The sequence below is a fragment of the Psittacula echo genome, assembly GCF_963264785.1.
Source record: "Psittacula echo genome assembly, chromosome: Z".
Taxonomy (NCBI): domain Eukaryota; kingdom Metazoa; phylum Chordata; class Aves; order Psittaciformes; family Psittacidae; genus Psittacula; species Psittacula echo.
In genome coordinates this window covers 86,567,950-86,595,591 of record NC_137742.1, presented here as the reverse complement: position 1 = coordinate 86,595,591, position 27,642 = coordinate 86,567,950, and the positions used below count along the sequence as shown (strand labels likewise).

The 27,642-nt window shown below is 38.5% G+C and overlaps 2 protein-coding genes across 5 annotated transcripts; one reads left to right on the top strand and one right to left on the bottom strand.

Moving 5' to 3' along the window:
• PRMT7 (protein arginine methyltransferase 7) lies at window positions 1-20,315 on the bottom strand. 3 transcript variants are annotated; one of them, XM_080638612.1, is made up of 18 exons: window positions 19,277-19,592; window positions 18,406-18,442; window positions 17,559-17,708; window positions 16,584-16,692; window positions 16,144-16,256; window positions 14,699-14,940; window positions 14,378-14,555; window positions 11,840-11,967; window positions 10,835-10,976; window positions 10,259-10,342; window positions 8,991-9,038; window positions 7,796-7,885; window positions 6,939-7,100; window positions 4,810-4,884; window positions 3,861-4,021; window positions 2,648-2,744; window positions 2,001-2,098; window positions 1-809 (listed from the first exon to the last, which is right to left on the bottom strand). In XM_080638612.1, the coding sequence occupies exons 1-18, from the start codon at window positions 19,369-19,371 to the stop codon at window positions 779-781; spliced, it is 2,040 nt and encodes a 679-aa protein (XP_080494738.1). In that variant the 5' UTR covers window positions 19,372-19,592; the 3' UTR covers window positions 1-778. The 3 variants fall into 3 exon arrangements, with proteins under 3 accessions (XP_080494738.1, XP_080494737.1, XP_080494736.1); XM_080638611.1 differs by lacking the exon at window positions 1-809 and adding an exon at window positions 20,248-20,315 and having other exon boundaries at window positions 1,618-2,098; window positions 19,277-19,450; XM_080638610.1 differs by lacking the exon at window positions 1-809 and adding an exon at window positions 20,003-20,085 and having other exon boundaries at window positions 1,618-2,098; window positions 19,277-19,450.
• Window positions 20,273-27,302, top strand: SLC7A6OS (solute carrier family 7 member 6 opposite strand). Of its 2 annotated transcripts, none has more exons than XM_080638614.1 (5): window positions 20,273-20,525; window positions 21,580-21,957; window positions 23,777-23,974; window positions 24,856-24,979; window positions 25,449-27,302. In XM_080638614.1, the coding sequence occupies exons 1-5, from the start codon at window positions 20,289-20,291 to the stop codon at window positions 25,568-25,570; spliced, it is 1,059 nt and encodes a 352-aa protein (XP_080494740.1). In that variant the 5' UTR covers window positions 20,273-20,288; the 3' UTR covers window positions 25,571-27,302. The 2 variants fall into 2 exon arrangements, with proteins under 2 accessions (XP_080494740.1, XP_080494739.1); XM_080638613.1 differs by having other exon boundaries at window positions 23,774-23,974.
• The last annotated feature ends 340 nt before the right edge of the window (window positions 27,303-27,642 follow it).

Below are 27,642 nucleotides of genomic sequence, written 5' to 3'. Positions count from 1 at the left end.
TCTGTTAGGTCCAGAATAATTTGTGCAGTCATATGCAAAGCACCTTCAGAAGCTATTCCTGAAAAACAGCTTCTGAATACTGCAGAACAAGAACAGCAGCTCATGCTTTCTGTGTCAGACCATGCGCAACCACAAGAGGCAGCACCTGTGGTTTTTCTGCTGTTACCTCTTCCAGAAGAGAACTTATATAGTCCAAGCCTTACAACATTCACACTTGCACAACTGTCTGCCTTTTTTTTAATTATTAATAATTTATAAATTAAATTAAAAAAGCCTTTTCCCTTTAAAAGGCTTGGCCATATTATTGTTCCCTTTACAAATGCACAGCTTATGTTCCCAACATATAATAAACAGATCTGTGCCACCATACATTCTGTGGACTAGGTGCAGGGTAGCAAAATTAGAAACAATTGTTTAATGAACAGTAACCTACATATTCCAGCAAAGTCTGTAAGAAACAAGAGTCTGATGTTAAGCATCTTAAAAGTACAGTTTTGAAAAGTGAAATCCACAGGTCTCAATAGGAGCTGAAGGGTTCCTGTTCCAGTGAAAAACTTTAGTCATGTATTTCATTGCTTCCTTACATCTATTAAGCGTGAAGACCTTCATCAGAAAAATAGTTTTGAGATATTTAGGAATATTTCAGATGGCTTCCAGGTCTGTAAATGTGATCACACGCTTAGGAAGAGAAAAAGGAAAAATTCCTACTCACCAGAATTATGTATCATGGTGACCAGGAAAGCAAAGCAGAGTAAGCTCCCACTCCCTCATGGCTTCTTTATGGCATTCCTCTCACTTTGCTGAAGTTGCTGCTCATAGGAAACAGGAGTAGCTTTGGTAAGCAGAGCTATGCCTGTGGCTGGCTGACATAATTTAGGACAGCCAATACAATGATTTTCTATTTCTCTTAATAGGTCACACATACAAAACAGATCCACCAATTGATTGTTCATTTAAAGCAGAATTAATTGCACAAACATCATCACACATTACAACTTCTCCCAACCTGATTTGGAATACAACTAAGTAAAACTCAGCTGCAGACATGTGCTACTGCAGAACAACATACAACTCAGCTGAACTAGCAGGTATTATTTAGACCTCTAGTGGAATAAGTCCACATTTTTTACCAGATAATGCATATTAAGTATCTCCTAAAATTTGTATGTTTTTGCACACTATGGCTTTTTCTTTTGTTTCTGGCCAGACTACCATCAGTTTGTCAATTCCAATTAACCTGAATTTGTAGATTTTTTAATTTCTAGTTACACCTTTCCTGACTTTGGTCACTGTTTGGCAAATGTCTCTTCAGAAATGCAGCATCTCAGATTCCACAAGAACGTCAGTGCATCATACTTTAATTCACTGACCATTTCAGTTTAATACTAGCCAGAACTGACACAAGTCTGCAAGCAGCTAAACTGTTTCCTTCTCCCAATTAACAGCACTAATACACATATGTAGCTTGACCCCGCATCTCTTTTTGTGCACTCTGAAGATTATTTCCCATTTTACAGTGACAAGAGCAAAGCCTAGAAATAGACGTGTTTAACTCACTTTAATGTTAGTGTAAGGTTCAGAGTTCTCATGCACTGATATGCCATACAATAACCAGGAAGTAAGCTCTTTTGTAGCTCCATAACATTGTTCAAAACCCCAAAATACCAGTTTCACACTGAAGTATATGTAACAAGTATATGTATGTATGTATATAAACCCTGTCAGGAATTCCTGTCAGGAATACTTGTCCTTATGAAAAGGACATTATTATTTCACCAACTATCTACCTTGCAAACAACCCCAAAAAGGTTTAAAGTGTATTTCAGATCAGCTTGCTCTCTGAGCACAAGAAATAAAATCCCTCTGCCATACAAAAAAATCTATACAAGTTTATTACAATTTGGGAACATGAATAAAGTAATTAAAATCTTAAGCTATTTCACAACAGCTTAAAATCCATGGCAATCTCTCCTGTCTTTGTGTCGAAATTTATAGCATACGTGACAACACTAGGAAGCTCTGACAGAGTTTCTGATTCAATAACCGAACTGAAGAAATAGACAGCTTGCTTGCAGTGGGGATTCCACTCACAGTTTCCCTACAGAAGAGAGATACAAGTGAAAGCAATCAAAACCTGTGATATTATCACTAGACAGTAATATGCAGTAAGCATTCTTGTTCCCAGTCCACTATACAATGATCAGATAGTGATCACTTCCATTACCATCCATTCCATTATAGGAACACATAACATACGAACAGGGAAGTTGTAGAGTTAAAAATGGATCTGGTCAAAGAATATTTACAGAGAATACTAAAAATACTTACTCTTTTCTCTCAAAAATTCTGCTTTTGTCAGACTGAGAAAGAAGTATGAACAAATTCTACTTTGAGCTAGTTACCACATTCAAGTTCTGAATGTGGTTCCAAACTATGGGAGCATTTGGATTCAATCCACACTCTCCCATTTCAAGGTACATCTGCTTCCCCTAAATATATGACCAGGTAGCCCCAGTAGTTCTGTCTACATAGTATTCAAACAACATAACAAAGAGTACTACACAAACCAAGCATGGCCAAGAGAGACCCATTTTTCAGCACTGTAATCCTATGGACTTTGGCATAATAAATTAGATTGAAGAATTACCTTTTCATTTGAAATTTGCACCAGTCCTGTACTAACAGAGATATCAGCAGCAAGATAATATTCCATCCACAGAACTGCTCCATGGCTCTTTCCTTTCCTGGGGAAAGGTGGAGGATCACACCCTGTTAATTTATACTGACAGCTTAAATGCTGCACCCATTCCTCACATAGTTTAGGTGAGAGCTGTAAAAGCATGACTAACTTGTTCCCTTGAAAAAAAGTTCAACAGCTGAATAATTTGTTAAATGGGTAGCAATTTTTAAAGTGTTTGCAGATATAAAATCTAAAAAAGACAAAAGGAAAATATACCTAAATCTGCTCAAAATCACATTCCTTTAACAGGCATTTGATAACATGGCATAAATTATATGGCATATTTGGAGAATACTTCCTTTAGAGACCACAGCATGGTCTGAATTCTGAGGAAGTATTTGCCACAGACACCATCTCACTTCAAGTGTCTGCTCCACAAGGAGCAAAGGTCATGCTACTGTAATGTATTACTGTAATGTAACTTGTAGTACATGTTACTGCCTGTAACTATCAGTGCACAGGCACAGACCTGTAGATGGTTCTAGATTTCATGAAACCTTGAATTTTGCTTCACAAAGAGAAATTTATAATTACAGCAGTGTTTAAGTTACATAAGCTATACATAGTTAAAAATACCTTTCCCCTGGTTTTTAATTCTTAACAGCATTTCAAGTTTAAAGAGAATATAGTGAAAAATGTCTCAGAAGACATATGACAAATACGAAGATTGTCAGAATCATAGTTAAAAGGAAGAACAATGTACACTTTAAAGCTATTAAATAAGAATGATTTTGAAAGCTAAATAAGAGCTTTTTCTGCAAGAACTCAGCAGCAGGGAACAAACAGAAAGATTAAAAACATCCATAAAATGGTTTATTTTCTCTAAACTATAAATTAATCTATTTAAGTTTTAAATCATGGCAACATCTAGAAAAAATAATATTGTTGTATTTCAAAAATAACATCTAAGAAATTACCCTTATTATATAATATAGCCCATTGTGAACAGACACAGGAAATTCATGTAAGAGTAACTTTCAAAACTTTAGGTCACATTATTAAAAATATTGTCATACTGTCAACTATGTTGCCATTAGTTAACTGTAATACACTAAGAGCTTGAATACAAGGTAAAAAAATAGATGATGACAGGAATAGTATTTGCAATGAGAAAACTCACCGTAAAAGATCTACAGAACCCTTTGTGCTGAGACAGTGTTGTGGTACAGTCTTTCTGAAGTCAAATGTCAAAATTTCTTGGGGGTCAGAGAGTGACTTGCAAGGATATTCCCACAAAGGGTGAGGTTCTGCTTCCTTGGATTCCCTAAAATTCAGAGAATTCTGAAGAAAGAAAGTAACAAAACTATCTGAAACAAAAAACCAATCCAAAAGCAAACAGTCCTTGTTTTCAAGTTAATTATGTGTCCTGAACACAGAATATTTAAGCAATAAAACTGCCAGAGGACAGGACTGCACTTCTTAGGCGTAAGGGAAAACATGTACTACATGCATGAACTAATTGCTATGACTGCAGTCTTCAGTTGTGAAACAGAAACAGGCGCTTTCAAAATACAAAGCATTTAACTTTTCTTCTCCCTTGGGAAGAATTCCACTCTAGCACTGCCTGTACTCCTCCACAATGCTTAGAGTCATCTAAATGGCTAATTCAAACATGGATACTGGCAATACAGCTCCAGAAATTGATGCAAATAAATCTCACTTTCCATATCTATTAATAAAGTCAAAAAGCCTTTTTCTCTTTCAGAAGTACCTTCAAGGGCAAACAAGGGCAGCAGGATTAATCTATGAACAACTCCCACGGAATTTAATTTCAAGCTCAGAATAAAATTTTGAAAACAGTATTTTTCTTTTTGACTGAAGTATTTTCAAAACACTTCAAAGTACTGACGAGCTTCACAAACAAGAAGAAACACTCTACCTCAAAACCCATGCCACAGAAGTTAGTCTTTTGAAAGAACTAAATAGCCATCATATTTATGAGAAACTAATCCAATGGTGTTCTGACCAACATACAAGTTTTTCAACACTCACTAAATGCTGTTTTAAGTAAGTTGAGTTTAGTTCTGTTTTGTTGAGAATTGCACTGAAACTGTTTTCAGTTTACTTACGTTAATCATATCATCCATAGTCTGGACATCAAAACCTTCACAGGTGCCACATGGACTCCGGATCCTCCATAAGTCCTAAAAAAGAAATCAGGACTTTGTTTTGCTTTATTAAAGGAAATACGAAATCTCAAGATAATTTTAGCTGTAGGTAAGACATTTGATAACAAGCCAGATCAAGACTCTACTATCTTACACATTCCTGAACCATTAGGACTACTGCAAAAATTGGAAGATAGTATAATTCTGGGAAAATATTTTTCAAGTCACATAATTTTTTAGCCACTGTTTTCAACAGTTCCAAAGAATCTGCCACATTTCCTACCATCTCTATATACAGTTTACTTTACAGTAGGAATGGATCTGGTAAGATTAAACCCTTATAGCCCCTCCTCCCCTCTTCTACTACCCAGCACAGCTAAGTGCTCCCAGTTGCATGAAACATCCTACAGTCTATTCGACTACCATACTTTCCTTTAGCAGTCCAACGATTAGTAAACTAATTTTAGGCACTTCACGCCATGCCTCTCATTGACTTTAGCAATCCACTGGACAGACAAGGATTCAGTTCAGATTCAAATTTTGCCTTTTCTTCTACTGCACTAATGGCCTCCTAATAGAACATGAACATTCACTAGCTGTGGACATAAACGTTTCATTCCCTGTTCATTGTTGCACTTAGCAACCACAAATATTCCTGTGTTACAAGACAGCAGCAGGACCACTATAAATTTACATAAATACTGTTCTAATTTATGCCTGAATACAGCATGAACTAGAGTGACTATATAGAATCTCTGACTGGTATACCTGATAGAACTATCAGCATCCTGCTCCCAAAATGCAACCGTGGACTAAGTTAAGTTTATAACTGAAGTAATTTCAACAAATTCTTTCTCCTGAATCTGGCTTTTGCCAATTGCTTAATTGTAATGACATACCCCTATTCTGACAAGACAGAACAGCCTAGAGAACCGGTTCTGCAGAATACCTTACAACACCATGTCTGTCCCTTCTGCCTAACCAAAAACTGTTAAATGCAGAGGTTATTTAAAAAACCCCACAGATTCTAGTCTTCAAGTCCACAGTAACCACTGAACAAAGGGGAAAATGTATAATTAAACCAATAGCTTTTGGAGTAGCTTAATGGTACATAACACAAGTTAAATATTCTACCAAAACAGCTATGTGGAATCACCTCTGAACACAAACCCTGTACATAAAAAGTGTAAAATAGGAGGCATGAATGTTACTCTACATTCTGCTACTGGATTGCTGAATAATTTTCAGTCATCACTCTGCATGCTTCAGTTTCCTCATCCAGAACATGAACAGAATAATGCTTACTTCCTTAGAAAATGCTTTGAGTTCTAGGGAAGTAAAACTTCTAGATACTATTTCAATCTGATTACTGTTGATTCATCTGCTTCCTATTACCAGGTTCAGATTTATGTTATTTACTCAGTATATATTTAAACTCTCTGCATCTTTGCAGAAAACTGAAAGGTATGTAAAAACATGCAGTGTAGTTGACTAGTCTCAGAGGGAAAAAGAACACACATTTTCACAGATCAAAGGCAGAAGTAAAATTGCACAAGTCAAAGGCAGAAGTAAAATAAGGTTAAAGAGCATTCGAATAAGGAAACTGGTAGGGAGAGAAGGCTCAGACACAAAACTACACAGCTGGTGAGCCAGACAGAAGGAAGAAAAGAGAGAAAAAACTTACCAATTTTAACAGATAAACTGAAGGTTATGCTTATGTGAAAACTCATTAGATTATAGGAATTATTTTTACAGATACGGATAATTTAGTTACACAATTTTGGACTAAAGAGTTCCCTCACTTTAGCTACTGGAAAAAAAAGTTTGCATATTAATTATGAAAGTACTTAAGGTATTCATCCTTTTCATTTAAAATGGTAATATTACTTGAGATAGTTTTCTGATAAGAGATGGCTGAAATAGCAAAACTCATCTTCAAGATGTGAAATATTCCCTTCTCAGGTGGCAAGTGCAAAACCTATCGGACAGTATGAAGGTGAAATAAATTTGTCCCTAAAAAACCCTGGAAGGGTACTCAATTTTAAGTGGATTTGTATAAATATCAAGCAGATAGTTCTGAACAATCTCACCTGAAACTCCACAATCATCATGTGCAAAGAAGCAGACTGAGGTAGGATAGTGACGTCACTGGTAAGGTGACCGGTCACAGCTGTTCTGGCATACCAGAAATACAGGTTATGCCATGGCAACAGACTTGTAGTAAAAAACGGCTCTCCCACAAGAACAGAAATCTTGGCAAAGAAAGGAGGAGATAAAAAGCATTATCATAAAGAACAACAACTCAATAACACAGGCTGTATGTATCTTCAATAGCCAATAATGCAATATAGCCAGTGAAGTCATCTACATAAAACCTTTTACTGTTCTATAAGGATATAATTACTGCATACTGCATATACTGCACAACAGACATCTTTTTGTGGGTTTAGTTAGCAAATTTTAAGATGAATTTTCCTGAAACAGAGTTTGAGAGAAAATACTGCAGTTTTAGGTTGGAAGGCTTTGTAATGACAGCCGAAGAATTTTGAAATTTTTAATTTAAGAATGTTAGTACTTCCAAATAGATCGCAATCTTCTGAGTGGCTTGAGAAAAGAGAGCTGCAGCCCAGTAGCACATATGCAGTTAAACCAGTTTAACTGCCTTAACAGCTGGTGTAGTTTATGCAGTAAGGGGAACTCATACCCTTTCAAAACCAAGGAGAAACTTACCATAGTTTTTTAGTCTCATTTAGCTTTAGTGCGACAAGGTCTGAACCATTACTCATTATATTTATATATAATATATATACATTATATATTATACATATTAATTTATATGAACTGGGATATAATGGGATTCATTGTAGTTACACTAGTAAAGCAAGATTCATTTTCACCTTCTCCTCTCCTCCCCACTGAAATTCAGTATTGGAAAACTGTAACATACCTTTTTATCTTCTAAATGAGAAGATGTCAGCAACTCAGGACGTGCTTCTATTATTTTAATTTTATCTTCAAGATGATTTGCTTTAAAAAACTGAAGAAAAAAAGTACTGTATGTCTTTATCAAAAGCTGCAGTTGAGACTCAAGCTCCTAAAAATACTGCCTACCATAACTCACTAGGATGATACAAGTCTGTTCTTGAAGTGTGCATGTACTTAGAGCCAACATGTCACATCTAATGAACTAAAGCACATGCCCTATGCATTCCTTCAGTTAAGTACATAAAAAGGCAGATAACACATAAGTTGACTCACCTTCATTCGTTTGTACTTTGAAGCATATGGGAAGGACAGCCAATCACTTCACCTATGAATACACTGCATATTTGGCTTCTGTTTGAGATCAGGTTTGCAACTTAACTGGCCTACTGTTCATGTTTCTGTACCCCTAAGCCACAGGCTGTGATAGACCTCTTTGAAACATATAGTGCCAACTAAAACAGACACAGCTGAACACTGACCTCAAGAAGCTGCTTCCAGTCACTTCTTAGCCATTAGCTGCTTCTCCTGAGCAGCATCCAGGTCACTGGCAGGGCCTTCTGTGCTCTACCCCAAGGATAGCAGCTGAAACATTGCTTGTAGGTAAGACCCACTGCCTACTGTCTCCTAATATCCAGACAGCCAAGCAGGTGTTCTCAGCTTGTCTCAGCTGCAGGACCGTACTGCTAGATGCCACCTTTCTGGTAAAATGGGTATTCTCAAATTCCACTCTCAGAAGCCCTTGACTTTTATCACCAATATAATGAGGGCAGCAGAGCAGCAGCTCAAGCAGACAGGCCAACAGGCATCTGCAAGGAGAGATCAAGCACTAGAAACCGTTAATTCCCTCTGCCCAGCTCAACTTCCCCAGAGGCCTGTTCAGCTTATGGCTAAAGCTGTGAGACTGGATCTCTCTCCAACACGATGTATTTCTTGAAGTTTCTGCATAAAGCTCTGTACAAATACCAGCAAAAAATAAGAACTCCTCCTGTCCAACATATCCCACCTCCCACAGTGTTGTCAAACTGTATGATCAAATACATTCATTAAACTAATTTAACCCCCAAGCAGTTGATGCCAAGGACAATCAAAGGCATCAACTCTGGCCTTAGAAATGCCATAAGTTCATTTACTGCTTTAACAGAAAACTGAAGACTCACTTTTTCCATGACAGAACAGGATACAGCAGAGTTCTCTAGTGTAAATACCTAAAGAAAATACACAACAGTTAGTCAAACTAGCTTTATAATTTTTAATTAAAAGAATATGTAAATAAACAATGAAGGAACAATTTTGATGCCCTACTGAACACAGCTCATAAGAACTGTGAATCTAACCCAGGGTTATGCACCTTTTTAACAACAAAACCACCCCAAATAACTACACATTAAATCATGCTGTTTTCACAGCCATACACGAAAAACCTCAACAGAATGCAGATACTTATTTCCCATTTCTAAGATGCACACAGTATATTAACACTTGCTCTAGGCATATGTTTACTCCTGAACAAACACAAGCATATTGCTGACCCACCCTCCAGTAGTGCTTACTCCTTGTAAGCATTGTTTAACATGATCTGACTGAATCAGCCAGAAAGAGCTCAGATGTGCAGTGCAGCACATCAGCCATTCGAAGCAAGAAAAAAATTAGGTTTTATTCAAAACTGGTGAGAAGTTAGTCAATAGGCTGCTACAGGGCTAGGAGAGTATTATGTAATCTGTCTGCCCTGTTAATTTCCTCTTTCCTCAGTAGTTGTCTGTGACTAGCCACTGCTAAAGGCAGGAGCCATGGATCACTGGTTTAACTCATCATGGTTATTCATTTCTACAAATTGCCTAGCATCTTCCTCAGGATATTGCATTACACATTCCCAAATATTCTGTACAACTGTAATATATTTTACTTTCAAGAGCCCCATGATGGAACACATTAAGTAAAGTATATACCTAAGCAAGACAGCCAGGGAGCTCTCAGCTCTCATTTATACACAGACTCAGTAATCTTATTGCTTCATATCTTGCTGTTACAGACCTTCCACTTCAGACTAGATAATAAACATAATTATGGAATTGCAAACATAAAAGAAGAAAAAAACTGCAAAACATTTAGGTTGGTATAAAGAGTATTTCCAAAAGCACTGAGATACAAGATGGCAAGCAAAAAGAATCAGTGGGCAGTGGAGAACACCACTTGCATTCAGGGCTCCACAACAGTAAGCATCAGAACTGGTAATTATCTCCTCCTCGGACTTCAGCTTGATCAGGTATGAAGTAACCTACACTTGAACACAACAGAAGCCTCTTTCTCACTTATCACTGAAGAAGCACTGGAAATAATTAAATAATGGGCCAGAAATACCGAACTATGACAGAACTAAAAATATCAAGTGAAAACACAAAGATCAGAAAAACAGGAAGTACTGTACCTGCTTTGCTCCAAGATAGTGAGCCAGCACAGGCAGCAGACTGCCATCACTAATACAAAGGCAAACACTATCTGTTTTCAGAACCTACAGAAAATAAACAGTCATTGTTACTCCTACTCCAGATGAAAAAGTTTTCAAATTCTAGACATTTTGATGGGCTTTTTCCCACTTTATGCACTTCATATCAAATAAGGACTGGGAGAATCAGTGATTAACATAACCAGTTCAAGTACAAAAGAATACTGCAAGAAATGTTCATGTAATCCACTTATTTTTAGGTCAGAAAAAGTCTGCACAAAAATGTTCTGGGTTCCTTTATTCAACTACTAATACTTCTTCTAACAAATACACAGAGCTGTTACAGATTTCTATTGAAAAATGGCTGCTTACAATTAAAAAAAAGTAGTATGATTTTCATGACAAAATTTAACTTGCATCTGCTGATGTAAATAAAATATACTTTGTGAGTGAAGTCCTTCAGCAAGGGAGAAACAAATTCCATAAATAATTACAGCAAATAAACAATATATGCAGCTATCAGAGAAGCAAAAAAACCTAAGGGCAACATGCACTCACTTTCGTTAGAGACTTGATGTATTGGAGTGTTCGGTTCTTATCATTTAATTGCCCAAAGCGTGGTCTGTTCCAAAGAAGATGAGCCTGGCATCTACAAACAGGACTCTCAACAAGAACATCTGCTTTGCTCTCCTCTTCTCCTCTGGAAAAATAATTAAATGAAGTATTAATTATGGCATCAATAACATGTTTTTCCAAACCGATACATTTACGTGTTTTGTCCAGTATGCACATCAATGCATATGGACTCCACTGTTACTTGTTCAAATTTACTAGTTCTCTGGAGACACTTTTGTAGCTTTGCTTTTCTAAATGAAGTGAAAGGGCCAATTTACACCTTTTTTAACAGACGAAATCAAGAACCCCCCAAACTTTCCCATCAATTCTAATGGTTAGGTATTTTAGGCTTGGTTTGGATTCCTAGGTAAAAAAGGCACATAAAATTCAGACATTAACTTTTAAAGCTGTCACTGAATTTTAAAAATGCTAGCTGCTATTGTCATCACAACCAACATGATTAAGCTCTTTTTTGAGCAAAATGCATTAATCTCAAAAAGGCAGAGCTGACTAGGAAAATAAAAAACAGAGACAGACAGAATGGCAATTATTTTCCTCATTTACCCATATGCCATCTCAGCTGAGCTGTATTTTAGGGGAGCCAGGAACCAACCATGAGTGTTCTTTGTTTCTGTATCACAGAATGCTACCAGGTATAAAGCAGGAGCTTTTAAAAAACCTCAACTGTGATTTCATATATAATAAATATACATTATTTACAATAATAATATATATCATGTATAATAAATGTATAATAAATCATGTATAATAAATATACATGATACATAACATATAATAATTTTTCAGCTGCACACTGCCCATGAATTGACTGTTGGTAATTTTCTCATCTTTAGGTTCTTACCTTGCTCTTCTACAAAACAGCTGCTCTAAGAGCTGCAAATACTTCAGCTTCGAGTACTACCCTTTTTAACAAATGTGTATTGTTACCTGGCTTTCTGCAGCTTATACCACAAAGAGTACTCATCACGACTGGCAATCAGGTACAACTTCTCACCCTGGAGAACTGGCTCCTCATTTGGAAGAAAATATACACACTGCATCCAGTGATCTCGCCACTGAAAAGAATTGATAATCAAAACCTTAGAACTTTTTCACTTAGAAGTGAGACCACTGGCTTGCTTAACTAGCTAAGCCAGTATTTTAATCAAACAAAAAACAAATCCAAAATACACTTGGCGTTTATAAATGCTGTTTTCTGCACTGCAAATATTCCAAAGTCATTGGTCATTCCAGAGTTGACTGCATGCCCCAATGCTTGATAGTTTCAAATTTTATTCTCAAACACAGTAAGTGCAATCATTTTTTGCTTGCTTTTGACTAAATTCATCCTACTAGTAAATACATTAATAAAAACACAGTAGTCTAATAGTGATTTCCTCTTCCTCTAATTATCCAGTATCAAGCCAGCATTTTCCCACACCAGCCTTTTTCATGGGTGTGTATTACCATAAACTTAACACTTACTTGGAAATTTAATAGAACTACATGGAAGCAAACCATAGACTAATGTTTTGACCAGAAATAGAGACTAGATAAGGAAAAATACGTGGAAATATTTGATTTCTTCAAAGTCAAAAAAATATGAGAAAAATATATGGAGAACAAACTACAGGTTTTAAATGTAAGCTTTAATGTAAAGCTTAAGTTTTACATTAAAGAAAACCACTGAGAATGAAGACCCTTGCCCCACTGTAGGAGAGGATCTGGTTCGAGACCGTCTTAAAAACCTAAACGTACACAAGTCCATGGGACCTGACGGCATCTGTCCGCGGGTCCTGAAGGAGCTGGCGAATGAAGCTGCTAAGCCACTGGCCATCATATTTGAAAAATCATGGCAGTCATGTGAAGTTCCTGATGACTGGAAAAAGGGAAATATAACCCCCATTTTCAAGAAGGGGAAAATGGATGACCCGGGGAATTACTGACCAGTCAGTCTCACCTCTGTGCCTGGCAAAATCTTGGAGCAGATTCTCCTAGAAGGCATGCTTGGTCACAATGAAAACAACAAGGTACTTGGTGACAGCCAGCATGGCTTCACTAAGGGGAAATCCTGCCTGACCAATTTGGTGGCCTTCTATGATGGGGCTACGAAACTGATGGACCGGGGCACAGCAGCTGATGTCATCTATCTGGACTTGTGCAAAGCCTTTGACACTGTCTCACACGACATCCTTGTCTCTAAATTGGAGAGACATCAATTTGATGGGTGGACCACTCAGTGGATAAAGAACTGGCTGGATGGCCGCACGCAAAGAGTTGTGGTCAATGGCTCGATGTCCGGCTGGAGACCGGTAACGAGTGGTGTCCCTCAGGGATCGGTGTTGGGACCGGTCTTGTTCAACGTCTTTGTCGCTGACATGGACAGTGGGATTGAGTGCGCCCTCAGCAAGTTTGCCGATGACACCAAGCTGTGTGGTTCAGTTGATACACTGGAGGGAAGGGATGCCATCCACAGGGACTTCGACACACTTGTGAGGTGGGCTGATGCCAACCTTATGAAGTTTAACCATGCCAAGTGCAAGGTCCTACACCTGGGTCGGAGCAATCCCAGGCACAGCTACAGGTTGGGCAGAGAAGAGATTCAGAGCAGCCCTGCGGAGAAGGACTTGGGGGTGTTGGTGGATGAGAAAATGAACATGAGCCGGCTTCAGTGTGCACTCGCAGCCCAGAAAGCCAACTGTATCCTGGGCTGCATCAAGAGGAGCGTGACCAGCAGGTTGAAGGAGGTGATCCTGCCCCTCTGCTCTGCTCTCGTGAGACCTCACTTGGAGTATTGTGTGCAGTTCTGGTGTTCTCAACATAAAAAGGACACAGAACTGTTGGAGCAAATCCAGAGGAGGGCCACGAGGATGATCAGGGGACTGGAGCATCTCCTGTATGAAGACAGGCTGAGAAAGTTGGGGCTGTTCATCCTGGAGAAGAGAAGCCTGCGTGGAGACCTCATAGCAGCCTTCCAGTATCTGAAGGGGGCCTACAGGGATGCTGGGGATGGACTATTCATCAGGGACTGTAGTGACAGGACAAGGGGTAATGGGTTAAAACTTAAACAGGGGAAGTTTAGATCGGATATAAGGAAGAAGTTCTTTACTGTGAGGGTGGTGAGGAACTAGAATGGGGTGCCCATGGAGGCTGTGAGTGCTCCATCCTTGGCGGTGTTCAAGGCCAGGCTGGATGAGCCTGTGGGTGGCATGGTTTAGTGTGAGGTGTCCCTGCCCATGGCAGGGGGGTTGGAACTAGATGATCTTAAGGTCCTTTCCAACCCTAACTATTCTATGATTCTAAAATAGGTATATAATATAGTTAACATTTTTATGATTTGTTTATTTAGCACATTTCAATACATAAAACATTACCAAAGTTCCTATACAGTTTAAGAGACAGATGCGTAAAATACCCAGCATGGCCCTTACTTAGAATAATTACTCACAGTAGTCTGATGATAGTATCTGAGGGCTTGGTATTCACCTGGAAAGTGGAAGTGGGTTTTACCCAGTATGGAGCCATTGTGCAATTTATCATCCCAGAGGGGTCCATGTCAATATCCCACCACGAAAGTACAATTTGTGCCTTGCCAGATTTTACAGGCTCCAGCTGCACGCTATAGTAGGTAGGAGCACTCCTTACTGGCTTACTGAAATCCACACTGTGGAGAAGCAGGAAAATTGTAAAAACAAATAGTTCAGCATTCTTCAGAAGTTCTCACTAGCTTCCTAAGCTGAATAGAGAACTTATATAAAAGATATTAACAGGAAAATTTTGTTTTGAACAGAACAATGCCTACCTTACCTGAACATTGTTACCACATCACTAAGGACAGTGAAGTCACTTGAAGGCATTTGGTTCAGTTGGATATCACAAACAGAAGGAACACCTGGACAGTTCTCCATTTCTGAAGGGGACACAATAATCTTTTCACCATCCTCTGCTTCGACATGAACAGGAAACAGTTTGTTCCAGGCCCACATTCTTTTGGATTCCACTAATTGGACATACACTGTTGCCCTGTGAGGCACTGCCTCACATCCTTCCTGAGTATTTAAAACAAATGGTAAAAGCATTCAACAAGTCTGACTTATTAACATGCATGAGAATTAAATCAATTGGAATGTGAACTAATTTAAAGAAAAGCTGGCCTGGGAGCTTTGAAGTCTTATACACAAAAGATTTCAGAGACTTCTGTAACATCAGAGCATTTTCTCTTTGCCTCTGTATCTGTGAAGTATAATATATGTATCTATCCTATTCAGTATGACTCAGCAAAGCCAGGTTACTATTAAAACATGCAACATTATCATTTTCCTAGTCTCATTAAACTTGCATGTCCATTCTCATTCTGAAACAAGAGATCTATCTTGAACTTCTCAAGGCAGAAGAGTACTAAGCTATCAACATTAAAACAGTCTGTGATCATGGTGAGTAAATAGGAAAAATAATGGCTCAAATCTTTATGCAAAGAAAACTTTGTATTCGTATTTAAAGAGTAGAAAACATGTACATTGTTCTAAAACAAAGAGCTAAGAGTGAAGTCCAAAAACAATGCTTTTACAAAAAGACTAATTACTATTTAGAACTGTATATGCAGACCAGCAAAAAGTTATGGAATGTTATTGTCTTCATATGTAAACTGATGAAATGAAACCTGGAAATCTAAACAAAGTTTTGCCATCCACATTTTAATTAAAGGAAAAAATCAGAAAGGGTAAAAGAGGAAACACTAAAATTATACCAATAGATTATATGTCAAAAAAAAGGGTATTAATTTGATTACAGTGTTTAAAGTATTTCCATAGCCAAAAAGCATGTGGAGTAGCAAGGCCTCCTTAGTTAAAAAAAAAATAAAACTAGCCAAACATGAACCAATGCCAGAGAGGTGAAAGCCATCAAATTTAGAAGGGAAATTTCATTTTTATAGTAATTTGGAACAAACTACTAAGGAAAGCTCCAAATCAGAACTGGATGCCTTTCAGAAAGACATTTATTAACCAGAAAGTTAACGGTTCTAATACAAAGCAACTAAGTGTAATTTCACGGCCTGTGATTTACAATATGAACTCCAACAGCTAGGAATGAATGCAGTAACTTATTTACTGAATAAATAACTAACACACCTGATGGTGTATTCACAAAGGATACAGAAGCCTAATCAACTACAATCTCTACCCTACTCCAAAAAAGACAGAAGAGGTTCTCTAGGGATAAATGTGACATGCTATCAATAGCTATTTTCTTACCTGTACAAGATACTTGTGTGCATGCTCATAGGTTGGTAAAGCCCCTTCTCCGATCAGCTCTGTATCAAACAGTTCTGTTACCAGGATGTTTGCACGACATTCCATATCTCCATCTAAAGACAGAATTAAATATTTTAATATTAAGACTTATAGAAAAGTCTTTAAAGAAGATGCTATCGTGAAAACACAAGTAGTTAAAAAAATGTATTCCTGTAAGAGAACCTCCTGAGGACTACAGTCTGTTCTCCTTTAGAAGTTTACTATGAAATATAAATGACTACTGATACATAACACTCCCTTTTGAAGTAAATTTTCAATACTACTTTTTATAGAGTTAAGGATTAGATTGTTTTAATTAAAAGCACATATAAAATAAGACATATTCCTTCAAGGTTTTGAGCTACTTGCCAGTTTTTTTAACTCTAACCTATTTTTCTCACCTGGACCAACTGTGACTTCAGTGGAGTGCTTGTTGATTACCTTGATCTTATCAGAAAAACCATTTCTCTCCACTATCTTAACAGCAGCATTAGCCATGGGCTTGAAAACCTGTAAATAACAAGAGCATAACAAACTGGTAAGCTGTGATTAGCTTTCAGAAATGAAAGGACACAAACACAAAATGCAGTAACAGAAACTTCACATCTTCTGTATCTTTCCCTGTTTGAAGTTCATTACCGTGAAACAAGACAGCAACAATTCTCAATTAAAAAAACAAAATAAAACCAAACCAGTAGATGTCTGCTTGGACAAAAATCACACAGCACTCTTTCAACTATGACCTGCAAACAAGTGAACCTTCTCCTTGTTTCTTCAAATGTGTTAAAAAAAAAGCTGAAATGGCCAAAATGTTCCTGTTATTATCTTTAATATAAGTAATCACTACTAATAACCATCAGGATGTTTCTTAACTGCTAATAAAAAAAGGAGATGCTCCACCTAATCATGAAGATATGGAAAGTCAGTTGATGGGACAGTGTCTTTATTATGATGCGGGCCATGGTATGATTAAGTGGTTTAAGAACCCATCTCCAAGACTTGAAATTTATGAAGATCAGCAATATGGTTGGAGAATACATTTTTTAAAAGCTTGATTAAAAGTTTTCCATATTACACTTGAGTCTTGACAAGAAGCAGAGAAGACAATACTATAAAACTTCACTAATTTTAATCTGCACATTTACAGAAACTGTCCAAAAAATTAAAAGTGAGTTGTACCTTTTCAGCTACATTCTTTTAAGACCTAAGCTGTTTTGACACATAGAAGTATCAAGCTTTCACTTCAGAAGCCACAACACAAAACAGCAAGTGCATCTACTCCACTTATCATGCAGACAGAACAACTACACTGAAGCTCTAAAAAAAGGCTATGAACACACCAGCAGAAGTATGTGCAACCCACAACAAATGCTCACCTCAACTGCATAGCAGAAATCAGCACCTGCTGAAGCTGCCATCATAGACAGGAGTCCTGTGCCAGTCCCTATGTCCAGAACAATTGCTTTCTCACCTCTTTCTTTTACTCTGCTCACTGCAGCACGAATACCTTGGTAGTATTTCTCATTCTGTGGAGAATAAATAAAAAAAAATAAATAACCTTTTATTAATTTATACTTTTCACTCAGCTATTTACACCATATATATAAGTTACAAATGCTATATATTTTCTGGAACAAATAAGATCCATGTGAGATACTACTGTTTTTCTGATTACTCTTTCCCAGCAGTACCACTCAAATAGTGACTATACCAGCACAGAAGCTAAAGTGTCTTGGGTTTAGATTCCTCTCTAAATGGCTATAGAGCAGAAGGAACATTTAAACCATTCACTACAGACTTTATCATGCCCACAGATACGGTATCTGAATTTTCTTCTCAATCCTAAGCAGTAAATAAAAGCTAAAAATACCACAAAAGAATAAAAATACTTTATTTATACTACTATAAAAACTAAGAAGCCTAGATTCACATTTACAGCTTTTGAAATTTCATCTAGTGAGTGCTCTTCATCAAAAATGTCAAACAAAACCAGCAAAAATAGCTACTGAATGTACATATTACGTTCTGCAATAAACAACAGAGCACTAGAGTCAGATGTAAGAAGACATCTGTTGATCTAAAAGCAGGTCTGGTATCTTAAAGGGTACAAATTTGATCATCTCATCTTCCAGAGAAACCTGTGTAATCATGAAGAGACATCTATTCCAGTGAAATGAAGTGGACATTTCTAACTATTCAGAAGCGATTTGTTTCTATACTTACTCTGTCTTTATCATGAAGCATATCTGCATAGCGTGACCTACAGTAAAAAAAATCCAGTCAAAATACTACATACTGCAAAGCACAACAAAACTGATAGATCTTATATAGCTGCCTCAGTATCTCTTACTAAGGCAACTGGTCCTACATGCCCATAAATGCACAGATAACTGACATGTTCCTTGAGGATCTGAACTGTTTCTCAAATTTAAGGAATAATGTCATTTCAGTGATCTGTCATCACCATAAAAGTGAAATAATTATCAGCTGCCATGTATCCCCTCTTTAGCTGTGGACCCAATACATGGTCCCAGTTAACCTATGGACAAATAGCTGTGAAGTAACAGCTGGGACAAACAGAGGTTCATACAAAGCAATACCTAGCAATGAAAGACAGCCTACTAATGATCTACCATTTGTTACCAAGATGTGTATTTCTTTGGTTCCCATTTTTTCATGGGTCACTCTACTTAAAAACATCCCAAAATCTAATCTTCCCAACATCTACAACTGTTACATTAAGCTCTTACAAAGTTACTACAGGAACAGACAACTGGCAATTATTTATTGCACTGGGGATTTAAAAGAAATTTAGTGAATGCATTTTTCCACAACTCAGTACTAAGATCACCTCAGAAAAAATGTTTAAAATAATTTAGAGGGAAGCTACTTGATTACTTAACAAAATTCTACATATATAAATCTGTTCCTGAAAAACACAGGGCACTGTAACATTTAGACTACTCAACAGTCTGTTCATCTTATGCCATCATTATTTGTATAGAGGTAAACCCAAAAACTGCTATAAAATCAAGTTGCATTTGCTCTTTTTTGTAGCTTTAGTGGAACAACAGGATATTTTTTTCCAGTGTACCGTGCAATTTCCTGATGGTAATCATAGTTCTCATCCTCTTCTAACCACTCCATCGCACCAGTGGTTGGATTAGCTCTTCCACAAAAGGTCTTCATGATCAATCTCAATTTGTATTATTTATGTATTATGTGCAGTTTTCCCACTCTGGCTTCAGTAGAATACCCAAAATACTTGCTGTGGGGAAAGAGAAAAAAATAACAAAACACCACAAAACTTGCAATGAAAGCAACAGACACCACTTTATCTCTGGATACATAGATACACATACTCCATACTGGGCCACCAGCACTTGTGACTGCCTTACACTTCTACTGCACGGATATTTTAAGCCCACATCTGTCACCTAGTCCCGTGCAGGAATTCAGCCCAGAAAAAGAAAAAATCATGGGTAAATTGTCAAGGAAAGATGCCTCCCCCTGAGGGAAAGCACATGCGGCTGGCGGAGGCCAAGCACCCAATCTCTACAATCATCATCAACCAGGCTGGAAAAGGCCTTTAAGATCAAGTCCTACTGCCACCCCTGCACTGCCAAAACCACCACTAAGCCGTGTCACTGAAGGCCTCGTCTACACAGTGTGTGAACACTGCCAGGGACGGCGACTCCATCACTGCCCTGGGCAGCCTGTTCCAATGCCTGAGCACCCTTTTGGTTAAGAAATATTTCCTAATATCCATCTAAACCTCCCCTGATGCAGCTTTTTTTCCTCTTGTTCTATTACTTGATACCTGGGAGAGGAGACCAGCCACCTCCTGGCTCCATCCTCCCATCAGGTAGTTGTAGAAAGCGGTAAGGTCCTCCCTGAGCGTTCTCTCCTCCAGACTAAACAAAACTGTCCCCAACCCTGTCTGAGAAGGGACCTACAAACGCCGGGCAGCAGCAGCAGCGCCGACGGGATCGCGATCTCATTCCCCCTCAGGCCAGAAGCCGGCACAGCAACACCCCCACACCCGCCGCAGCCGCCATCACCTACCACTCACACCGCCTTCTCACGACAACCGTCACCTGCCCGGCATGCACCGCGCGGCGGGGAGGGCCGCGGAGAGCAGGGAGCAGCGGGTGCACTCCCACCGCTTCCCGTCGAGCGCCATGGAGGGGGCCGCGGTGCTGCGCGTCAAGCGGAAGCGCAGCGGGACGGAGCCGGCCGAGGCGCTGCTCCTCGCCTGCAAGCGGCTGCGCACGGAGGACGGCAGCGGTGCCCAGGCGGTAGAGAGGAACCTTTTCAAACTGGTGGCGACCGTGTCCTCTAAGGTACAGAGGCCCTACCGCCGGCGCCGATGTAGGCCGTGGCCGCGCCTCAGGCGGCCGGGGGCGGCTTAGTCCAGCCGGGGCGTTTCGTTGTGCTCCTGAAGGGACCTTTGAGCGGAGTAAGCTCAGGATCCCATGTGCAGGATCTCCGAAGTTCTGGCTGGTAGCCTGGGTAGCAGCGTCTCGGTGTCATTCTGTCCTCATAAACCGGCGGCCTTCTGTTCCCTGCCGCCGGGACCGCCGTACCTGCCTGCGAAACGAGCTGTTTGCTGGGTATTTGCTGGGTAAAGAACATAGCACAGAGTGACCAGCATGAAAAGCTCAGTTCAGCCCTGGCTCTTTTATACTTATGAACTGTTTTTCACATACAGACCACAGAGTACTCAGCAAATTGAGCCTAAATTTCTGCTGTTTGGGGTGCTGAAGCTAAATCCTGCAAGGCTTACAACTTCCACCCAGCATACAGCTTTTTATCTTGAAACTGGCCTTCATTGGGAACAGGTGTTTATAGGACCATCACAGACTGGACAACACCAGTCTTCCAAAGGCGTGTGGTTTTGTTTGGAGGGCTGTCCTTTACCACAAAATGCATTGTTTAAAAATCAGATTGTAGCAATTTTACTATTTATAGATACCTTATATGTTTTCCCTTCATATCGAGAGAATATTGCATCACAGAATTGTCTGAGTTGAAAGGGGCCTTAAGGCTCATCCAGTTCCAACCCCCTGCCACAGGCAGGGACACCTTCCACTAGACCAGGTTGCTCCAAGCCCCGTTCAACCTGGCCTTGAACACTGCCAGAGAGGAGGCAGCCACAGCTTCTCTGGGCAACCTGTGCCGGTGTCTCATGATGCTCATAGTAGAGAATTTCAAGAATTACGGTAGTTGTGTTGCTTAAAGCAGTAGAAGAGGTTACTTGAATATTGTTAGGAACACTGGCACTGCAGTGCTCAAATAGGAAGCACTGGTAATAGTTATTAATCACCTTTAGAACTTAAAACACTTATGTGTTGATGGTATCATTATATTCCTCCTCCGTTTTGCTCCTCTACTCAGAATGAACCAGTTCATAAATACGTTCAGGAAGTGATCACTCGAGACAAAGCAGCTCAAAGCCTGCGACCCTCTTTAGGAAGCAGTCAGCGAATCATTAAGGAACTCCGTTCTTCCAAACGAGAGACAAGGAAGGAAAACCGTTACCATGTAATAGCCAGCAATCGACCTAACTGTAGTCAAAACATTGAACCTGTGGTAAATGGTGAGGCATCGACTGGTGGCGACAGATCAGACTCTGAAGCAAGGGAAGATGCTTCACGAAAGAAGAGCAGTGCTGTTGATGAGAGTTTGGACTGCTGTGGGCAATTCCAGTTGTTTGATATTGTACAAGAAGAGGAGGTGGTGGGAGACTCCAGCGTAACTGCTGCAAACCTGCAGGTCAGCAAATGAACTTAGTGTACTTGAGGTGCTTTGATATCACTGTTGACTGGTAGATGTGGGCAGACTCACTGCTGTGGAAGGTTTTCTACTTTGTAAGTATTCCGGTGTTTACTGGGAGCTTGAACTAGGTATTTGCAACTTGGAATACTGTACAGGGAGGAACTGTCACGAGGATCCTTAAGTGCACTAATGTTGAGACAGAGAGCCGTGTGAAATTGTTTGCCACAGTAAGGGCTTGTACTGCCCTGTTTATTCTGTACCCTATTCTGATGTATAAACTCTCAGGTTCATCTGTTGGGTGGATTTCTGCGTTTTTTTAATTAACTTCTCCACCTAGAGAACCAAAAAATCCTAATTCAGTGTCGTCTATGCCCATGATTAGGAATGTCACTTGTAGGCAAGAGTCACTCCAGGAAAAGACATTTTTGAGCCTCCCCTTCTCATAATTTCAATATAAGGTTTTATCATACAGTTTTATTTTAGAATTCTAGGTGTTTGACACTTACTTAAGCCGCTACATCCTGTTTTCATGGGTATTATGAGTTAAGTATTTTTTCAGTTTGCAGAATATCTGCTTAATATCTAGCACAGCTTTAAGTATGAAAAAGCTCTGCATTCTGTGTAGGGTTGCCCTGTATACAGTGTTAAGAAGATTTTATATGTAAAAGGTCAGAGGCCTGTCTATGCTTTCTCTAGTGCCTTCACTGTATGTAAGTACATACGGATGCTTTACTTACGCAGCCCATGAGAGCGCCGAGGAAATCTGAAATGCTTGATGTTAAAAAAGATAACCTGGGTGAGGAAGAACCTAACCAGCTGTCACCCTTCAGCATTTCTGATAGGTTATTTCAGGGCTTTGCTACCAATCTTTAATACAAACTCTCACTTTCTATTAAGCAGGTAGTTCAAACAGACATTTATTAGTTAACTGTTATCAATCATTATGCTGATTAGAAAAAACAGAAATGGAACTGAGGTAGCATCAGAATTTTCCTTATACTCTTTTAGAGCTAGCAGTAGGTGTTGAAAGCACGAAGCAAGCTTTGCTTCCATTCTGTATTTAGGAGTGAATGGAAGGTTGGTCTGGTTCCTCAGAATTACTTAAGTAGTTCATGAGACAAAATGTGGATTGAACAAAATATTCTGAAAAGCTCTAGCAGATTAAAAGCAGCAAAAACCTGACCATGTAGACCTTCAAATGCAGGTCACTAAAGCAGATACACTGCAAATAATTTATTAGGAAGGAGAAAGCATGAAGAAATGCCTTCCGTTGTTAATACTGAAGTGAGGAAATAAAGGAAATAAAAAACTTATCTGTATAGCTGGTCAGCTTTTTCCTGTTGTCACATTTTCATTGTCTCTCCTCCACACTTTGTAATCTGTTTGCATATTATCCATGCTGCTGAATGCACATCTTTCCTGCAGTGTTTCAAGTGTAATGCTATACAAGCACAGGCTGGCTAAAGACTTGCCTTTTCAACCAACATGTAATTAGAAACAGATGAACAATTCTATGGGATTAGTTGTATCCCTTTCAGTAGTTTCTAAAGATTTGTTCCAGAAGTTTTCTGCTATTATCTGAGATAAGGCATGGCTGCTCAGTACTACAGTAATTGGAATTTTTTTGGTGTTTATATTTTAGCTTGCTAATGTTCTAAATATCAGCATTAAAATGAGAAAGTGTCTTGGTCTAAGATTTCAGACTGTCAGCTAGCTGCTTGTGGGCTACTGTCTACAATGAAAACTGTTGGTTGTAACTAAAACTTTGTCTGCGTGGCTTCAGTGGAAATAGCCATTTTTTATTTTTTCTTAGCAGAACACTGATCCAGATGTGATCCTCTGCAATGCAGTAGAGATGATCCGTGAGCGTTTAAATGTTTCTGAAGATAGTAAAAAGGAACACCACAAGAAAGAAGATGAGTATGTTTATGACATCTACTATATGGAATCATCAGCCCCTGGCTGGATCCAAAATATTCTTTCTGTACAGCCCTACAGAGAAGAATATGAACTGGTAAGGTTGTGGGAAAATGGCTTTCTTAAATAGACAGCTCACAAATAAACATTCTTGACATCCTACCATTAAAAGTTGCCATACCAAGAAAGATGCTTAGAGATACTACACATATGCTCAGGGACTTACGTGTTGGGCTTTTTCCAGCTGCCAGTTCTGTGTTCCTACAGGTTACTGTTGATTCCAGGAAATTATGTTATGAGAATGAAAACTAAAGGGATATCGCTCATGTACTCAGAAGAATGTGTCTGACTTCAAATTGCCAAATTTTGGCACACAGATGAAAACTTCAGTAATACATGTCTCATTTGTGGTTAAGAGGCAGCAATTAAAATGTAGCTGTAAATATGGTTATGTGAAAAAAGGAGCAAAGGAACATCCACTTTTTCCAGTACTTGAGGACTTGACTTTAATCTCAATATGAGATACTTTCTTGTAATAGAATTGTCCTTCAGTAGCTGTGGAGTTAGGAAGTTTAATGTAAGCTTTAGTCTTCCATTGTATAGATACTGTGATCAATAGATTAGCAGGTTGGGAACCTGAAGCTACTTTCTTTTCCTTGATGTATTACACTACTGCTGATGTGAGTAGGATTACTTTAGACATTAACCTTAGCATTTAAATGCTGAAGTAAATACATGACTTAACTGTTTTTTCACCTAAAGCAGATTTCTGTGTTATGACAACACAAATGTTGTCACATACTGACAACACAAACGTTTCTGCAGTGCCCTTCATGGAACTGCAGAATTACTTATGCATGCAGTAGATGAGTACCTCTTGGCTTTTTTATTATCTGTACAGGGTAGTACAGGTGAATGAAAATCAGCATAATGCTAAGTGTATTTATAGTGAATGTTATCTTTTGTGTTGATATGCAGGTAAATGATGATCATGTTCCAGAGGAAACAGATGAAGATGATGAAAATGACGAAAATAACTGGCGTAATGACTATCCTGATGAAGATGAATTTTTACCTGAGGAAGATAGTGATGGAGAAACAGGTGTGCCTGTTACAAACACTTGTTTGCTTTTAAATTGTGCACGTATAAATCTCATCCCTAAAAAAGCAAATGAGTAAGCACTGCTGGGGTAGTATTCTGCTCTTGTAATGGGTTAAATCTGCTTAGAGAAGGGTAATCTGTCTTGGAACTAGAAGAGCTCCTAATGTTTTTGCAAAGTCAGAATTGAGAACTTCACTTTGCAGGCTGCTGCAATTGCAAAGGATTACTTATTTTGAAAAGAAATCAATGACTTGCTTGAGACAGTGCCTCTGCTTTCTTAATTCCCTTTCCAGTACACGCCACACACAGTTCAAACCTCATCTAATACAGAAGTTGCTCAGACTTTGTTAATTACTGAAGAAGCTTAAAATAGTCTGATAAACCTAATTGTTTAACTAAGAAAAAATTAATTATCTAAAAATTTGATTTTTTTTTATTTTTTTTTTTTTTAATTTTTTTTTTTTTTTAGAGTCTGAGGACAGCCTCAGTGATGAGGACCAATGCTACAGGAGAAGAACATGGAACAAATACCAGCAAGAGGTTCTACAGGAATTCGGATATGAAGAGATCCAGGATTTGGAGTCTGACTAACAGCCCTTTTTCTGAAGATTAAATGCACACTGAAGATTAAATTCTACCTTTACAACAGAACTGAAAATCCAGACAGCTGCTGATAACTATTTGAAAGAATGCTGAACTAAACTTAGGAAAGAATAAAAGAAAAAAAAAACAACCCCCAAAAAAAACAACAACAAAACAAACCCTGGAACCCCCTTTTCCGTAAAAGTTGTGCTCACTGGGACAGTAGGAAACCAGTCTTCACATGTATGAGGTGTCTGACCTTCAGAAACTGTTGGTCATTAGCAGGTTTACCCTCACACTTACTGACTAGGCTTGAGATCAGATACAAGACTGGGACTCCAGTAAAAGCTAAAACTTTTTACCATCTGAGCAGCCAGCTTCAGCTGGTAGCTACTGAAATGTACTATGTGCACTTGACATGTTCAAAAACAAAAAAAAGTTTTGTTCCAAGCAAAAGATACTGTATACCTTAAAATGTTTTTCTGCCCATTCTGTGATGCTGTGGTTCTGAAGGAACGTTTTTGTTTTAAAGCATCCACATTATTAAGGTACGCTTGGGAGCAGCCTTTCTGGTCATGACTAATGTGCCAGGTTTCACATGAAGACCAACATGTCTTCCATGGCAGCAAGTGAAAGTCCTGGAAAAGGGTGCTCTGTCCTAGTACTTTCTACTAAGTTACTTCCCTTACAAGTATTTGAGCATGTGAAATGCCTTGACCTGTCCATTTATTGCTGATCTCCAGTAATTTTGCCATTGGAGTAGAACAATATATGTGCGCTTAAATTTTAAATAAAGAATTTTTGACTAAGTTTTCTTTACTGTTTCAAGATCATAGAAGCTGATACAGCTGAAGCCATGTCAGTATTTTACTTTACATTCATACATCTTTAAATTAATCTTACCTGTCTGGACATACTAACTATTTCAGCACTCTCCCACCTGAGTCTGTAAAAAACAGCTAACAGGATGTTAGATCAACACCATTCACGACCTGTACATTGTGGCAAAGTCTTTAGGTAAATTAGGTTTGGCTGGTGATGTTAAGGTAGTGGAGGCAAAATATTTTTCACTTGGTTTTAATACTGCTATTAACCTATGCCACAGCCCTAAGCCTGTTAAAGCTATTCTTGCTTACTGGACAGATGTCTCAACTTAAGATACTGAATTTATTCTAATCATATGCAAGATTAAAAGCTATATTATAATAACTAAATGCTAATTTTCATCAAATACTGAAAGAACCTACATGTTTACATGCCAACTGGGCACAAAGTTCCCCAGCTAGAATTTTCACTTCTCTTAAATCCTTATGCCGCTTCATGAAGACTGCCCAAAACCCTGTTTCACAGTAGTCCTCACCATCTACTACCATTTGCCATTATCTGTAGTTTTTTAAGATAACCTTAATCAGAGAGTTAGTGCAAGAATCCAAATACCCTATTACTCAAGTGGCTGATGCAAGTGTGGTACAGTGTCTGAAGCATTCATTGCTTCAACCATAATCTTGCAATTACAAGATTTAGTTAAATGCACAAAAAACTGCATATATGGACGAATTTGGGTAAACCGAGGTAAACATTCTGAACTAAGGTAAAAATTCTAGGCATAGTGTTAAAGTGTACCTCACTCTGCTAGCCAAACAGGCTGGCTTCATCTCTTCTGCTGCACCAAAATTAAGTATCAAATTGTCCTGATACTAGACTTAACAGCTTTGGAATTACAAATAAAAATCAGCATCAATCTGCATTGCCATAATAATTTTTATTTCTGTTTTTATTCCTGTTTTCTCTCCCTGCTATTTATCTTTCAAGATACTACCTTCCAGCTGATACAGAACTTTAGTTCTGATATAGAAGAGAAAAAGAAAGTGGTTTGTTCTGTGAGGTTTTGGATGGCCATTTTATAGTGAACAGACTGAAATTTAGAAAGGGAGCTTTGTGACTGCTGAGGCAACATGATGTGTGCTTACTGAAAAAGTTCAGAAACAAATGCTTACAAGCTTCAAACACCATTTTAATTTTGAAATTTTCATAAAGCCTAACAGAAGTTGACCATATGCTAACAAGCTAACAGGAAAGAA